Source organism: Parus major, chromosome 10 (assembly GCF_001522545.3).
Source record: "Parus major isolate Abel chromosome 10, Parus_major1.1, whole genome shotgun sequence".
NCBI lineage: Eukaryota > Metazoa > Chordata > Aves > Passeriformes > Paridae > Parus > Parus major.
The window spans coordinates 17748991-17766679 of record NC_031779.1 but is presented as its reverse complement, the minus strand read 5'-3'; the positions used below and the strand labels follow the sequence as shown (position 1 = coordinate 17766679).

The window sequence follows — 17689 nt, the reverse complement described above, 5'->3', positions numbered from 1 at the left end:
CCGCTGAGAGCCGCTTTTCCCCTTTTTTTCCTTTTCTTTTTCTTTCCCCCTCTCCCGCCCGCCCCGCAGCTGGGGGTGGTTCTCGCCTGGCCGCCCTCCCTTCTCCCCTCCCTCCCTCTCTGCCGGCGGGCTGCTCCCTCCCCGTGGGGCGCAGGGGAGCGAGCCCGCCCGCCCGGGATGCCATGGCTCCGCCGGGCTCCGCGCTGCCCGCCTGCCTGCTGGGGCTGCTGCTGCTTGTCTGCCGCGGAGGTAAGAGCCAGGCTGGGCTGGGGGAGCGGGCGGGGGCGCGGACACGGACCTGCCGCTGCCGCGCCCGGCACCGGCGCCGCTCCCCGTGGCCGCTCCGTCCGTCCGTCCTTCCAGCACTTCGCGTCCCCTCATCACCCCCGAGGTGGCCAGGGCATTGGTCGTCCCCTTGTCCCTCTCCATCCCCGTCGCCGGTCCCAGTCCCGGTTCCCCTTGCTCGTTCGCGGTCACTCCAGCCCCGCGCTCAGCCTTTCCCCGTGGCTCCGGGCCGCCGCGGGGCTGAACGGGGCCGAGCAGCTCCGCGTGTGTCCGCCGGTGCGGTGTGGGGATCCTCGGGTCAGCATCCCCCGCAGGTCAGCATCCCCCCCACATGTCAGCATCCCTCCGCGGGAACGGGGCGCGTTCTTCCCGGAGGGCGAGCAAGGGTCGTGGCTTGGGGCTGCGGAGTCCCGCACCAGCCCATCCAACGCCTTCCTTCATCCGCAGAGATCCCGAAGTGCTCCCCAGGAGCTGTGCTTCCAGTTGGAAACCCCTTGTGCGGGTGCTCTAGGGAGGGAGCTCTAGGGGCTCTCTAAGGTGGTGTTTGATACGAGCCCCCACCGCTGGCTCTGGGGAGGGGTGTGGTGGTTGCCGGGGCAGTGGCGTGGCTGGCCATCCACCCGTGCCCGGATTGTAAGAGCCGCCGGGATCGTCACCGCAGAGGGAGCGGGAGGCAGCGCCCGACGGACGCGTCGCGTTCGTCAGCAAAGGCGATAGCGACAGAAAAGAGATGTTGGGAGACAAGTTGCAAGGATGAGGGCGAGTAACTTCAGACCTACAAGTATATTGTGCTCTCCTGTAACTCCAGCTCTGTCCACATTGGTAACGCAGTCCACCGGATTAGGGCCGGACTACAAAACATCAAAGAGAGCTTTCCCTGGACCTACTGTGCACATGTCCTGCTGATAAATGGCAGTGATTTTCTTCTGCTGGTGATGCTACTTAAGCATGGGTCTAATCTGAGAAAGATGCTGTTCTGCAGCAAAGTACCGGTGTGCATCCTGTTCTAGTCTCTCTTAAAAATCTTCTAGATAAGGAAAAGTAGGAACTGAACAACCTGAGCCTAGTGGAAGGTGTCCCTGCCCATGTCGGGGGCAGCGGGCTTGGGACGAAATGGTCTTTAAAGGCTCTTGCAACCCAAACCATTCTGTGCTTATTCTATGAATTATTTTTTAAAAGCCCTGTGAGCATCCTGACATGGTCAGAGGGAGAAAAGTGTGTGTTAGATTTATCAAAGATTAGCTGCTAGGGTGTTTAGGAAGCAAGGCTGTGGGTTAGTCGTATCATAAATCTCACCACGTGGTTTGTAGCAACCGCGCGAGGAGGAGAAGCCAGCGTAACTATCGGAAAATAGAAGTGATCTGTGAAGTGGATGTAATGAAGCAGGTCTTGTTATTATGTTAAGATTCCTGAGTAGTACAATGAGGATGGTATAAAAAGAGTGGGGTTTTTTTTGTTTGGTTTATTTTGGTTTTTTGATGGAAGAAAGGAAAAGAAGTGAATACTTGAAAGCAGAACTTTAGCAGCTTGAGTTTGTGTCTAGGTTATCGCCTGCTGCTGTCCAAATTGCCCTGTGTGTTTGTTTATGCTGCGCTTAGGCGGGTCAGTGGCTCCTGACTTTGGGATGTGTTTTGCTGGCCCCGCTGAGGAGTGTTTGGCTACACTTTCTAAGTTTTTTGGTTCTGACGGTTCTTTCCCCCCTTCGGTGGATTTCTGCGCTCAAGACGTGGTTAACAGCGAGGTAGCGTGTTGTGCGCTCTGCTGAGTTTAATAAACCCTCCCGCGTCGGTGTCAATCAGCGCCAGAGCAGCCCCGCCGTGGGCACGGATGCTGTGCCGGAACAGAGCCGCGCTGTGCGGGACACGATGCTCCACTCCCAGCCCTGTGGTTTTCAAACTCCCCAAAATGCTGGTCTGGCGGCTGTGAACCTGGCACTGGGAGCTGCTGGTCAGCGTGCGGGAGTGAGCTCAGCAGTGAGGCAGTATTTTCTTTTTTTTTTTTTTTTTTTAATTTCCTGGAGCTCTTTGTTCTGGGTGGTGGACAGCTTTTGTCTGTTATTGCTGAGCCCGGCATTCAAAGGCAGGCATAGGATACGAGAGGCTCCCCGGGTCTGCTCAGTAACAGCCTTGGAATTAAACATCGTCATTTATGTTTAAGTAGGCTTAACTTCTAAATTATTGAAGCTATAAGCTTTCACTAATTTCTGCTCTGTATGGCTTTGTTGTCTTTTTTCAGACGCAAAAAAAGGATTGCTTTCTACTAAATTAGTGTAATACCCTGTCTTTTTTCTTAATATACATAGAGAGTATCAGGTATCATTTCCCCAGTAACGCTCAGAGACTCAGTATGAAATTCAAGCCCACGTTTGGGCTTCGTCTCTCTCGGGGGCTCAACAGGAGAATCTCAGGACGCGGTTTTCCCGCATGGAGGCAGCAGGCAGCCCATGAAATGGGGCAGGCGTCTCACAGCCGTATCAGTGTGCACCACCTTTGGGACCTGTGCACAGGGTGTGAGTGTGCAGCCACCCGTGCCCGTGGCGCTCAGGTCCCTGCAGAGGCCATTGTGGTGCCAAAAGTAAACTTTGGAAGTGTATAAAGCAATATGAGAGAGGGGGCAACAGACAGGTTGCTCCCCTTCTGATCTGCCCTGCCAACCCTTGCAAAGGGAGTCAGAAATACTCAGCTAGTGTAATTGCACCTTTTCTTGTGACCTGTCAGTCACTGGCACAGACCAAGTTCCTATGATCACTTAGTAGCTGGCAGAGGGTTCTGGGGGAGAGGATCTGGGCTGAGAGTCCCAGATCCAGGATTACAGCCTGGTTCCCCACTCCTCTCCATCCTGTCCGATCCCAGTTTTGGCCCATATGTTGTCAGCCTGGCATGGGCCAGCATGGAGCAGCTCAGCAGCAGCACTGCCTGGCAGAGAGCTGCAAAACTGCTCTCATTTTATTTGTGCAAACCAGAAAGTCTCTCCCCCTCTTTCTGTCTGCCTGAACTTTTTTATTTATGATTTTCTTGTATCTCAAGGGTCCTACGGCACAGCTTGTGAAGTGCCAAGCAGTGACCCCATGCAATGCCAGCCCCTTGCTTCACAGACCCTTAGACTCTGCTCCAAAGCCATGGGATGAGCAGATCATGCACTTTATTTTGTGGCCTGCAGCAGATCTGGGACAGATGATACTTTTTTCTCTGTCCTTTCCCCCCCTCCCCAGTATTTTGTACTTTGCACTCCTAGGCTTCTGGCCCATGATATTGTCCTTTAACTAACAAAACAATGCAAGAATCTCCCTCTGCAAATGAAGAATTCCCACATCAATCAATCAATCAAGTAACATTAGTCAGAAACAGGAACAGTCCATTCAAAATTACTTTGAAATCACAAACTTATTTGAACTTTAGTGGAGCTTTTAGTTTTACAGAGTTTAGAAACTAATAAATTATGGAACAGGGCTCATGAAAATCTACCCGAGTCTGCTTATCCAAAAGAATATCCAACATTTTGGTTTTGCAAGAAAATAAAAATAATTGTTTACACATGTTCAGGAGTCATTGGCAAGCATATAAAACTGATGGTTAAGGAGGCAAACATGTAAATAATTGCAGTTTAAGAGACGAGAGAGGCAAATAGGCGAGTGCATGAGGAAAGCACAGAGCACCCTGATCTATTATATCAGATGTCACTGTTGTATCGCACCCTCCACTCAAGAGCAGCCCAGTCACTTAAAAACCCAGACCTGCTCCGTGCTGGTAATTTAAAACCAGAGTTTCAGAGCAGAATCAAGGATTTGCTGCCTGTTTTTTTTTTTGTTGTTCTTGCACATGAGATTGTGTTGATGAAGCTGATGGCAAGTCAGGGGATGCGGGTCGTGGTGAATGGTTCTGCTGAGCTGTGAAGGTGCTTTTGCAAAAGGGTCGTTGCTGCTGAAACCTGAGAGTACGTGAAAAGAGAGAGAAGAGCTCGCGTTTCAAGGCGCTGGTTTTGGAGCGAGCAGGGATCCGTGCAGTGCTCGGCTCCTTCAGAAGAACAAGGAGATGTTTTCCTCCATCCTGAATTTCAGCGTGGGGACGTGATAAGGCAAAGGGGGTGGCGGGGAGGAGAGAGCGCTGAGTTTGCTTTGAATCCCCTAGATACAATAAAGAGTTTCAAAGTTTGTCACACGCACACTAACTTCTCCGACAGAAAGATCTTTCCTTCCCTTTCCTTTCATGCCGTCCCTGCATGCCAGAACTCAAGCTGAAATTCAAGGGCTTGATGGCAAGGCTGTGCTGGCTGGTGGGGTTTGGCACTGTGATGCCAAGGTGCCCGTGGCTCTTTTGGCAGCCTTGTGCCCTCATGCCAGCCACCATCTCTGATCCACGGGCACTATCACTCACTGAGTCACTGGTCCATTTCCTGCTGGGTCTGTGCAAGGGCCCGGCTGTGGGGACAGCCACGTCCCTGATGCTTTCCTGCAGGGTCCCTGACTGACCCTGACAGGATCCCTGGCTGTTCTCCTCTGTTAGAGCACCTTGTGAGCTGAAGCCTGGGGAACCCCGGCTCTGGCACAGCATTTCCCGTCCTGGCTGTGCCTTTGCTCTTCGCTTGTGCGTGGTTGTTTCCTGCTCTGTGTTTGTGTCGCTGATGCCCTCTGCAGTGAGGCTGTGATCTGGTCAGGGCTGTGAAATACGTGGGGAATGCAAATAACAGTGCATCCAACGCTCGGCTTGCTGCCATGCTCTCGGGATGCCTCACTGTGGATGGAGCTACTGTGGGTAATTAGCTCAGGAAAGGTCTTTGCCCTTTCCAGCTATACCAACAGGTTTCATTCTGCCTTCTTTAGAGATGGGGGAGCCCACAAGGATTCAGAGCTTGTCCTAGAAAGGCTCTTTGTGCTGTGAATGCTTCCAGCTTCCACAACACTTCCACAGTGTTCAAGAAGGAACCTCCTGGGATTTGCTCAGTCTCAAACATCTGAAAATTATTTGGGGCAACTTCTTTGGCTCTTCAGGCTCTTTGCCTTCCTCAGCTAAAATCTGTGTCCCCAGTGAGGGCAGCAATGCTGGGTGTTTTAGGTCTCTCTGTCAGGTGGCTGAGAGGTTGTGTTATCCCTGTCAGAGACCTGCAATTGCTTAATGAGTGGATGTGGTTTATGCTCCCTGATGGAAAAATCGCTTTATATAACCTCCTGTCCAAAAGGAAAGGGAATAAAAAATTCTGAGCTAGTAAACTTTACTGCCAGCAAGATGTGGGGCCTGTTACAGCCTATTCTCCTCTTCTTTAAATGTAAATTTTCTGGATGCCCTAAAGAGCCAATTTGCACTTTACTGCAGTGCAATGCTTTTCTTCTTAGGGTCTGGGTCAGGCTCAAGGAGATTTAAGAGGGCACCAGCTGGATTTTTAGGCTGCCAATTTCATCAGCCTGAAGCTTGTTATAATCTGTTGGAGAACATCTTTCAGGTCCATATATCTCTTCCTTCCATATCCTCCCATTTGCAGAAGGATTTGAATGAAAAACAATCCACCACTGGAAAAACAGGAGATATTTTTCATGTACGCGGCCCAACCTGCACCCAGGTTTTTTGTCCTGATACTCACCTATAAAATCCCATTCTAAAATCCTTTGAGCTTGTCCATTGTCTTTTGGCTTTATTGGGGCAGGACTGGAGTGGTTATCCTTGGTGGTGATTATGCTGCTGATTCAGGCTGTGTTATGCTGGGAATGAACACAGTAAATCAGAAAGGGGCAAATTTGTGCTGATGTGAGGCAATTTGCAGGTGGATGTTTTGCTGTTGGTGTGATGAGGAACGGGCTGGTGCTACCTCGGTCTCCCCAGCAGTGCTCCCAATGATGCTGCACCAGGAAAAGCGGGGTGGACCCAACTGCTCCCACAATATCTTGCCTTGTCACAAGCTCAGAGCGGGCCGTTGGCAGCTTATTTCATCCCTCTGTGATTAATGTTCCCTGTCTAGAACAGGAGTAATAATACAGGCTTCATCTGTCGGGACTGTGTGCTCCCAGGGCAGAGATGGCCCTGCTGGCTGCAGGTCTGGACGGGGTCCAGGAGGATGAGCCAGGATGTGACTGAGGTCCTTGGCGATGGATGTCACCGCTAATTAGAGCGGTGAGATTAGTCACTGAAGCACAGGAGGGAAAGCCAAAATCGTGTTTCCCAAATGGAAAAGGACAATACAGGGGTGTAAGCAAGTTCTTTTGAGGCCCTGAATGTGAATCACAGTGTCAAGTAAAAAATAATTAAACTTATTTTTCTTTTAAATGTACTTCAAAGTGTCTTTTAAGCTTCCCATTAATTCAAAGTTCTTTCTCTCAGTGCTAAATAAATCTCTTGGTTCAAAAGCACAAGTGCTAATTGGTTTCTCTGAGTATGCCTGTCTGCTTGATCAATAGGGGAAGTAGTTTTTGTTAAATATTTGCACATATAGTCACATATTATATTGCTTAGGGAGATGGTAAATGTTTCACAAAAGGAGACTTGTAGAATGAGGATTCCAGTAATTTTCTTGTGGCCTTTATGTCAGAGCTAATCACGCTTCCTCCCTCCATCCCTTTGCAGAAAACAAGGCAGTTTTCCCTCGCATGCTGCCGGCATCGAGACAAGCGGGCTGTTCAGCTGCCTGCCTGACACCCTGGCTCCAACTGCAAACTCGAGCTGCCACGAGCAGAGTTGTACAGTTCCTGCCTCGAGCAGGGAGTGGCTGTGAGCCATGCTGCCTCGCAGTCTGTTTTGGGAGCTACCTGGGATGAGGTGTGAGATTAGCGGGGTTTGGATACACAGCCAGCTGTTGGAGAGGGATGGGACTTTCAGACTCCCTGAGTGAATGTGCACGGCCTCAGCAGTTTCCTTCCCATCTCTCAATTAATTGCACTTTTACTATTTCCGTGTGCCTTTCGAGTGTTGTTTACTTCCAACCTGGCAGCATCATTTCCGTGCCTCACTGCTAACTGCAATCAGTTCTTTATGCTGATGGAATGGGTCCCTCTCTCCCACTGTTGCCTCCTTATCCTGTCTGTGCTCTCCCTCTGGCTCCTCTGAGCTGACCTCTAGAGTAAACACCAGGAACCTTCTTGTCCCACCATGGAGATTCCTCTGGGAGTGTCTGTCCCTTTGTCTCTCATCCTAAGCATCCCAGGAAAAGAGGAATCTGGGTTCAGAGTCTGCCTTTGAGACAAGTGAGAGACAGAGTTTGGCTTCTCCCAGATCCCCAGGTGACGTGAACTAGCTTCTCCCCATGCCTGTGGTTAGTTGGTCACCCTGAAACTCCAGGAAGGAGGCAGCAGGATTTATTCAAGGTCTAATAAGCATACCATGAGAAAAACCTGAGTTGAGTTGGAATTTGGATGCTTCTGGACACTGCAAGGTGTCTACAGGTTACAAACCACTTGCACAGTGTCACACCTCAAGGCACAGTCCTGCTCTTGAGTGCAGCCCAAGGAGACCCCAGGACCAGTGTCCGTCCCCACCCCTGTCCTGTGTCTGAGGACCTCAGTCCTAATTACCAGCATCATCACTTCTGCAGTTTGAGCAGCCTGGAGTGAGCATGCAGACCGAATGTTTATGGAGGCAAACATGATTATCTCCAATCACAGGCCTTAATGATGGTTGTTATAATGACAGCAATTGTAGGAAGGGCATGTAATTATGTTGATTCTTCCTTTTATTGTACATATAATAATAAGCTGTTTTATCTAAGAGTACAGGGGTGCTGGGGGAAGATGGGGCATTTATTTAATTACGGATTTTTCTCTGATTGCGTATTAGGCTAAATCCTGAAATCTTCAATCTTTCTGGAGTCAGAAGTCCCTCTTGGCTCAGTATCAGGATGCGAGGGTCCTTATCCTACCTAACTCACCAGAGCACCCACACAGGCAATGGGGCCCCAGCATGGTGTTGAGACTCTGGCCACTTTGCAGAAAAATGCAGAGCATTCATCTAATTCCTTAATTTTCACCAAAAAAAAGTAATTGATGGTTTTGTGCTGGCTGCAGTCTGACTTGCTGAGAGGACCCCAGGGCTATCTCATAAAAAAGGAGTCACAGTGAGCGATAGATCATTGAGATGGCTGCAGCTAGCCTGACATTTTAAGACTTAATGGGTTAATAAAGTGTGTGTTTTAGGTGCCTGTCACTAAGTGGGGTTTGTCCATTCCTTGCACACACTCATACCTTGTTGGGAGTACCTTTGGCCTGGCCCTGCAGTACCACTGCTTTGTCTGCTCTGTCCATCTGCCTCGGCTCAGGTTGCACTCAATGTTTATCCCCCGTAATCCAATTTAAGTTGCTGTAGAAATCAGTGGGGATTTACAGAAAGAAAGAAAAAAATCTCACTGGGTTTGCAGAGCAGAAAAGACAGACTTTTTTTTCTTCTCTTTCTTTAGTGTAATTGCCTCTTCTCATCTCTGTTATTCTTACCATGCATTAACAGTCTGCCCTCCACCCTGCTTTTGAGCCTGATGTGGGGGCATCCTGTCCTTGGTGGGGTCTGTATGAGGGACAGGCATTACAAAGCTTGTGCTGTGACTAGTGTTTGCCAAGAGATATTGCTTGTGTGTATCCCAGTTCTGTAAGCATCTGTGGAGCTGAGCCTGTGAAAGAGGAAAGAAGCTGTATCACAGGTTGGGAAACCATCCCTTGAAGGGCCAATGCACAAGTTAGAAAGGCTTTCTCTGTATTTGGATGAAACTGTAGTTTTCTTATTCTGATGGAATTTCTTCACTACTTCTCTTCTTTAAAAAAACCCACTTCAGCTCCATCCCTGCATTTACAGCCTTCAAATATCTATGTAATTCCTGTTTCTTGGTCTCTTTTTGTCTTTCATGTCTGCATATATTTTGGCCAATCTTTAAGCAATAGTTCTATTTCTGTCATCTTCTGTAGTGTCTGATCATGACTGTAGGGCAAATTTTACCCTCAAAAGGTGTGCTGTGACCAAGTGAAGCATAACATGCCAAAGACACAGCGTTCTGTTAGCAAAAATAGTAAATTAGGACATATGTGTGATGGGAAGCGAGGGTTTGCCTATTGTTGGTACAAATTCTGCAATAACTTATCTCTCGTGGACATCATTTAGCATAATTGCTTTGCAAGAAACCTTTTGTGTGGCTGAGCCGGAACATCGTGCATTTGTATTTTGGTGCTTAACTTGCTCTTCATTAAGGGCTGAATAGCACCATGCTTTGCCTGTTACAGCATGAGAGAGCCCAAAGTGACAGAAGGGCACGGTGTTGTGTGCGAGAGGCAAACAGCCTCCTGCTCTGCCAAGCAGGAGAAGTGTTGGGAAGATGCCGGTGGCAATATGGTCTGAATCGGGAGCTGCTGATCTCCCCTTCACCCCCGCCGGCTGTGCTGCAAACGGGCCTGGGGCATGGCACAGCCCCTCTGCCTGGTTATGTGGGGAGAGGAATGGCTTTCCAGCACTGGTGTGCACTTCTGCTCCTGGGCTGGGAATGGCTGACACCCTATGCTTGTGCATAGTTTTAATTGTCTAATGCTGCACATCTGCAGTGGGAGGGAGGTGAAGAGGCAATCTTCAGGGGAGCATGGAGTGGAGCTAGGGTTGGCAAGGTGCTGAAGGGGTGTGCCTGCGTGTCCTCTTCACTGGAGCCTCCAAAGGCAGCCTTGAAGGACTTTGCGTGTGGTTGTGCTTTAAGAAATTGCACCCCGAAGTTCAGAGAGTAAAGTCTTGGGAGGAAAAGCGTCTCCATGCGTTTTGGGAATCTCTGAAACACTTTGCTACTTTGTAGCACTTCCAAAATATTTCCATCATCCCCTGTTTCCTGTCGCAGCAGTTGACTCTTGCTGCTGCTCCTGGACATGGTACTGACTCGGCCCTACTCTCTTCAATTTAGATTTTGGTCGTTCCTCTGAGCTGGCATTCGTTGTGGAGCCCAGTGATGACATCGCTGTGCAGGAGCAACCCTTGATCCTCTACTGCCAGGTGGAGGGCATCCAGCCCATCACCATCACGTGGCGGAAGAATGGCATGATGATCGTGGACAGTGAGAACGCCTTTATGTTGGCCAATGGGTCTCTCTATGTCTCCCGCTTCCAGAGGGTCCGAGGAGATGGGTCCTCGGATGAAGGCGAGTACGACTGCATGGCACAGAACCACTACGGGCTGGTGGTGAGCCGGAAGGCAAAGATTCAGGCAGCGAGTAAGTACTGTCCCACCCCCTCCTCACAGGACAATCCCACAAATGACACTGGCTTTATTGGGAAGCAGGAGGGCAGCGTGGTGGGTGCTGGGTTTTCATGGAGGGGGGATTAAAAAGCAGGAAAAGAGAAAAACCCTGGAGCTGGTGTTGAAATCTGGCTGGCATCTAATCTGTGTAGCTGCCCAATTGTGAAAGGAGAGCTCATCAGCTTTCTTGGGTAGAAAACTAAAAACCGCTTTCTAACAGCAAATTCTCCGTGTTGGAGGTGTAAGTTACATTAAAATCATGTGGTGAAGTAGTCTGTGGTTTGTGTATCTCCTGCAGTGAGTTTGGACACCCCTTTGCTGTGCAGCACAGCTGGGCTCTGCTTGGCAGGCAGCACTTCCCAAACCATAGGCAGAGACCTCCTGAAGGTCATGGTATCTTTCATTTTGTTATTTAATGCTGGCAGTGTAGAGGCAGCAAGGTCTTATTTACTACCCGACGTGGCAGTGCCTTTGGGGGCAAGGCTAACAACACCAGACAGATTGTCTGATGGGGGAGCCTGGAGGAGGAGAGAGATGAAAATGCCAGTGAGGGAATGAAATTTAAAGGTGGGGGAGGAAGAATTCCAGGGCAGGCTGTGACTCCAGCTCTGCACACTCCCTGACATTAGCCTGCTGCTTTGCCCTGGCCAGAGCAGTTGGTTGTGTTGGATCTCCTGGTTCTCCCTTGGCACCTATGGTTGCAGGTTGGTCTTTGTCCCAGGACTGATGGCAGAGCTGGGGGGTGCATGGTGACTTCTGTCCCTGTTGTGTTGTTGGCCTGCTTTTCCCACAGACTGTCTGGGGGCTCTGGGAGTGCAGCCACTGATCCTTTTTGCATTCAGCCAGAAGTTGCTGCTGGATGTAATTTCTGTGTGAGTGTGAGGACGGGTATGTGGTATGGCTGTGAGACCTGACATAGCACTGGTTTGTTAAGTTTTGCTGAAGTGTTCTCCAACTTGTCTAGGAGACGGTTGCTTCTCTTCTTTCTGTGCAAGCCACTAACGAATGGTTCTGTTGCAATTGCAAATATTTTTTTGGTGATTTTTTGATACAAAGCAGGAAAAGTCTAAGGCAAGGTCTGGGGCTGAGGTCTTGTCTGCATTTCCCAAACTGGGGGGGCCTTTTGGAACGCTGCCGCCTGCTCCCCGCAGTGCCAGGGCCAGCTGGCAGCCCACCAAGGGGACACTCCAGCCCTCGTGTATAACAATTCCCGAGTGCATGAAGTGGCCATCTGCAAACCTAGCTTTTCAGGAGTGTAAGAAGTGACATTGTCCAGGAGCCAAGGGCTTTGGGGCCGTGCCAGATTAGCAGCTGGATCTCAAACTTGTCAGTCTTGTGGTGCTAAACCTTGGAGCACTTTTAGTGAATGGCTCTGGCATTTATGAGCTGGAAGCCGACTCATGCACGAGCACAATGCCAAACTTCTTGGACCTGTAAACTGGAGACATGAGAGCCAGAGGAATTACCTTTGAGATTGTGGATTGTCAATAAACACTGTTATCTTGGCTTCTGCATCAATATGTATGTGATGTGCTGTGTGTCCCCTGAATAGCGTTTCCTTTTGTAGCCGTAGTTTCACATGAATCAAAATGAAAAAGGGATCGTGTTGAAAATGCTCTAGGCTCTATTCTGGCTTCAGGCTTGGTTTGTTGCCAGCCCTGAGAAGAGGTCTGGGTGAAACCAGCATAAACATGCCCCCCTCCCCCAGCCTTGATGCCACAGGTGTCTGGAGATAATGGGAATTGAACATGATGTTGTGGGCAAATGTAACCTGCTGCTCAGGGCAAGCTCCCCCGCTGTGCCTGAGCCGCAGGAACACACACTTGCACTTAGGACTCTGTTTAATCGCAGATGAAATCTCCTGAGAATGAATCACAGTTGTACCCTGAGCCCCCAAGTCTCAGGGTGGTTACACACAAGAGATAGTGATTTTCCTTGCTCCAAGTCCCAGTCAGCAAGTCAAAGGAGAAGGGTAATTATCCCCATTTTAGGGACCTTTGCATCGAAGGAATGGGTGCTGGCTGCCTGGAAGGGAAAAAAACCCAAGTGCTAAGCAGACCTTTGCAGAGCTGAGTAAATACTGCCGGTGGGTAAAACCTCATCCCAGTGCTGATCTCTTCTTCCCTCTGAGCCTGACATCTGAACACAAAAGCAAAGGAGAAATAAAAACCTTTCACAAACAAAAATCTTGAAAGTTGATCAAGGCCGTGCTACTGAGGAATAAAAGAGATCTGACAGAGCAGAGCCCCTCGAGAGCTCTGTTGCACTTTTCGCTGTCTTCAAAGGCAGGCTGTTAGTCTCGTATCACTGTTACAGACCCTGGCTTTGTATTATTGCTTGGAATATAATCTTCTTGGCTCAGAGGAATGTACATATTTGCATTCAGGAAATGTGGGCTGGATATCATATTTTTGTGTTTCAAATTTACTTCAACACTTGGCATTGAGTAAAATTTAACTGGAAGAATATGCTGCTCTCAGCCGCTGCGCGTGCGGCCCTGATGGGCTCAAGGTGCTGGCAGTTTCCTCACCAAGCGGGTGCACCTTAAACCCTTCCTCCTAAAAATTAACTCATTAAATTTATTTCATTCAACCTGGGGTATTTCTGTATTTTGCCATTATTAATCCAAGATACTCAGCAGAAGGAGGCAGACCTTGGCTGGTTTGTGGACTGGCTGGTCAGGCTGTGAAACATTGGTAATATTTTTGAAGTGAAACTTTCTTTTGAACAAGCACAAGTGTGCAAGAAGCCTATGTGTGACTGAGCTGAGTGGGGAGGCCCTCAGCATTTCTATCCTCTGCCTAACACCCCGACTGGAATTCTTTCAGTTGCTGTTTCTGTCTGTTCAAACCCTGGTGTGTTAGTTTAAAAGGTTGTGGAATGCAGCATGTTTTTATAATCTCAACAGGTTATTGAATACAGATCTTTTCTGTCTCCCAGTGACAGTTTCATAGTTTTGCATGACTCTGAGCTGTCTTAATTAAAATCAGTTTCATAGTCAGCGTTCTCTGGAGGCACCGCTTGGCCGTGTTTTCACAGGTCTCTGAGGAGCTGGAGTTCCCCTGTGCAGCCAGAAGCTGAACATGCTTTGGCTCTCTGTGGCTGAAGATACCTTCTGAGCAATTGTAACATCCACAGTCCACTCCTCAGGAGGTGAGCTCTCCAGAATGCAGCCACCTTTCTTCTCATCACCACCCTTTGCTTAACTTGGCCTCACTTGCTCTGATCGTGTCATCTCGTGGCATTTCCAGCCTTTTTTGCCAATGCTGTAATTTGATGGACCTGGCTCCACATCATCATAAATCACAGCCCAGCCAGTGGAGTAAGACCCATTGATTATATCACTCAATAACAAGCAGTTACCACTAATTGGAAATCACCATCAAACTGGGTATCGAATCGGGCTCTGCACGTATCCAGCCTGAGAGTAGCAATTTTCCCTGTTTGATCTGATGCTTTAGAAGAAAAAAAAAAAAAATAAAAAAAGGAAAGAGGGGAATTAAGTCAATGGTGCAATTTAGAGCCAAAGTGATTTCTTGAAGTTTGGTGAATTGGACCTGCCCAGTATTTGAAGTACTGCAGGACCTGATAATAACTCTGGACAGATCTGAGCTTGTAAAGACATTTTCTTCACTATGTCTTGCTGCAGGGTGGACTGGTTTGTAGTTAAGCATAGCAGGACACAACCCTGTGCCCTTCTCTTCTTCCTGACCCCCTTTCCTTCTGCATCCTATCCCAAATTCTACTCCTCCATCCCACGGTGTGTGGCTGTCCATGGCACTTACCCTGCCAGCAGGAGGGCAGGATTGATAGCCTGGGCAAGGCAGATGTTGTGACTCCTCTCTGCATTGATCCCTGCAGACAGCAGCAGCAACTCCCCTTGCCCAGCCTGGGGACAAGCATGCTGTCCCCACAAACACATTGGTCACTGTGACCTCGAGGCCAAAGGTTCTTCAGGTCATCAGCAAGACAGAGAAGTGGGGAGGGCTGGTGCAAACTTGCAAGTTGGTTTCCCTAACAAGTTGTGTGGCTAGGGGAGGGGATAGGGAATCATAGGGATTTTAAAGCAGCAAAGATCTTCCCATCGTTTCAGCTCCTCTGCACAGAATATATTCAGGGTTTAACCTGCAGCCCCCTTTCCAGGCTCTGGGGTGGTGGGAAGAGCTGCTGAGCCCAAATAATGGCAGCATTTATAAGAGTGTAGAGACAAGAAGGAAGTCTAAAAGGATTAGGGAGAGACAAAGGGGGCTGATTATTTTATGGGTCACAATACAAGGCATTAGAGTGAGATCACAAAGGGATGTAATTACAAAAGAAGGCCATACTGGGGGGGATCAAACCAGGATTAGAGTGGGAAATGTTTTTACACAGTTTTGTTCCACTCATTATGAAGTTAGCATTTTAAATTAAGGCTTAAATAAGGTGGCACTAAAGTTGTCACCAAGGTATTTCCTGGGCAATGCCACTGTTTGGATGCAGATTGAGAGTCTCAGCTCAAAACGTCAAGGCAGACCTTCAACACGTGGGTTTGCTGTTGGTTTCTCTTGTGCTTGTATAATACTGGTGTTGTCGGCAGAATCCTACCTATGGTCTGTGCTTAGGACAAGTTAACTTGTTTTTGCAGTTGGAGGTGGGATACTTTTGTGACTCCTTGTTTTACTGGTGCAGAATGTGCTGAAGGGAAAGGTCTGCCCTGGTGTCAGTTACAGCTCTGGAGACATCTTCCTTTTACTCCCAGGAACTTTTTTGCTAATGGTCATTTGAATTTTATTGCAGTTTAACTCTTGGTGTTACATGCCAAGTTTCCTTCATCCATAAATGAGATTTTTTTCCCCCATGATGTGGCTCTGCTCATATTTATTGCCCTTTCTTCTCCAATGCTTAGCAGAAAGGCTCAGCCCTGATGCCCGTGATGTTTCTGTATTGTCTGTGCTTTGAGTGCTTATGGCAAGCCCAGAGCAAATTCTGGGCTCGCAGCAGTTGGTCTCAGAGGGGAAAAACACCCATCAGGAATTACTAAAGGAAAAAAAGGAACGCAAAAGAAATTAAGTAAAGCAGAAACACTGTGAGAGGTTTCCAGGAGATGGATATGATGGGTGAGTGGGTTATTTCCTTCCATCAGCTCTTTTGGCTGCCCCTAGGACATGCTGGTTCACATGACACTGCCTCTCACATCTGTACTGTTGCAGTAGTTGGCCCTGTGTGTGCTGCAAAACAAATGTACAAATATAGGAGTCACCGGGGAAAATTGGAGAGATTTGACTGGGAATTTCAGTAGATTTGCAGGATTAAAAGAGTTTGTCACTTACCACCCACTGCATTTCAGCGTCTGCATGTAACAGCCAGGATTCATCCTGAGACTTGAGCATATTATAAGACCATATTTCTTTTGGCTGCTCATTTCTTAGCAGTGTGATAGTTATTTAAATATCATCTTGCACTTCTTTCCAAGGCTTCTAACGTGGATGCGCCAACCTTAGCTCCGGCAGCGTTATCTCTCATACAGGGGGTTTGCACTGCAGGCAGTAATGTCACTTAGTCATTTATAGAAAGCTCAGGGGAAATATATCAGAAGAATTTCATTAATGGCAGCACTGTTGAGTTATTTGTCTCAATTAACTCTTGGAGCACAGCTGAGGAAGTTCTGACATCTCTGCAGCCTGCACCTGCAGTATGAGGCAGTTCTCTGCTGCTTTTTTAACACGGGGAGAAGCTCTGTGATGCCTGCATGGGCAGTCACTGTGGGGACAGCACAGTGCCCAGCCCTGTGTGCTTGTACCCTGCTCATCCTTCTGCCTCAGCCTCTCCTCAAAGTATTGGGCAACTCTCCTGTATTATTTTAGGCAGAAAGGTAGGTCTCTGCCTATATGGCTTTCACGCTTATTTTTCCTTACCATGTTCCCAGCTGGCTATGGTGTGGCCAGTGACAGCCATGCACCTGCTGTGCCTCAGTTTCCCTTCTCTGAAGCCAGGATGTGTTTACGGTCAGTGGTATGATTTGCACATTCCTGTGAACACCTTGCCGGGGGCAAGCTGCTGTTTTGTGTTTGTCAGGGACCCAGGTTAGCTGGCCACGGTGTTTCATCTGTGCTTCTCTCCAAGGAGTACACAGTGCTGGGGCCAGGCTGGGGCCCAGGTGAAGGAGGAGCTGCTTTTCTGCTACTGTTTATTGGCAAGACTGTGAGTAGGAATCAATTCTGGGGGGCATTTGACCAGAGCAATCAATGCTCTTGATCTAGTGAGTAGCCATTGAGATTAGGATTTGAGGACCTTGCTTTGAATGTTTGGGACCTTTGGGTACAGTAGTGATATGAGTGAGGTCAGACCTCACAAATCCCTTCTTATGGATGAGTCCCTGCACAGGTGCCAAAGCTGCTTTCCTAGAGCTGGGCAGGATGGGACCTGGGAGAGACATCAGCCAGAGCTTCCTGACATCAAGTGATGCTGGATCTGAGCCCTATGCACCTCCTCTTCTGCTCTGGTTTTGGCTCTACCCACCATGGCAGCCCTGTTGCTGGGAGGGGAGTCTGCTCCCACTCCTCCTAGGCACAGCATATGGTTTTCAGAGAGGTTCTTGCTTTAAACCCAATTTTACAGTTGGGTTGACTGAGGCAAAAGGAGGTCAAACGATTCGCCTGAGGTCACCCAATAAGTGGCTCAGATTAAATCTCAGCCCACGACGCTGCCCGTTCCCAGCACTGGCTGTGCTGGCCAGACCAGATGGCCTCCTGAATGCAGCGTCAAGATCCTCGGCTTTTTCCCCACCTCATTGTTCTCCATTGTGGGCTTCTGAATGCACGACCTTGAAAGTGAGAGTCATTTGGATTTGCTGAGTCCAAGTTATTCTGTTTAACGACATGGATTTGAAGGAGAGGGTTTAAACACACTGTTGGCTACTGAGGTTGGAATTTTGAAGCTATTTACCTGTTTGCTTTGGTTTTCTTATGTTAAAACTCTTTCACAGACCAGCTAAAATTGGTCCCTTACCCTTTCAGCTGCCCTGCTGCTGGTTCACTGACTGCAGGGCTGCCCTATCTTTGTACCTGTGCTGATTTGTCCATAGGTGTCTTGGGTCCTGATCCCTGGGATAATTCCCCAGCACCACACCTCTCTGGTCTGTTTGTGCAGTTTATGTCTTCCCCCTTAGCTTGGTTCTGAGATCACAGAAGAGGGTCAGTGCAAGGTGCTGCTGGATGGACAGTGTCATGTTTACCTCAGTGAATCTGCAG

The 17689-nt window shown here is 48.8% G+C and overlaps 1 protein-coding gene across 2 annotated transcripts in view; it reads left to right on the top strand.

The window, feature by feature from the left end:
* The first annotated feature begins 9 nt into the window (after nt 1-9).
* The window catches only part of IGDCC3 (immunoglobulin superfamily DCC subclass member 3), a 95808-nt gene continuing 78128 nt past the window's right edge, over nt 10-17689 (top strand). For both annotated transcript variants that reach the window (XM_015638868.2, XM_033517006.1), the window contains exons 1-2: nt 10-249; nt 10129-10434. In XM_015638868.2, the coding sequence (XP_015494354.1) occupies nt 183-249; nt 10129-10434 (373 nt within the window). In that variant the 5' untranslated portion in view covers nt 10-182. The remainder of the gene's footprint in view (nt 250-10128; nt 10435-17689) is intronic.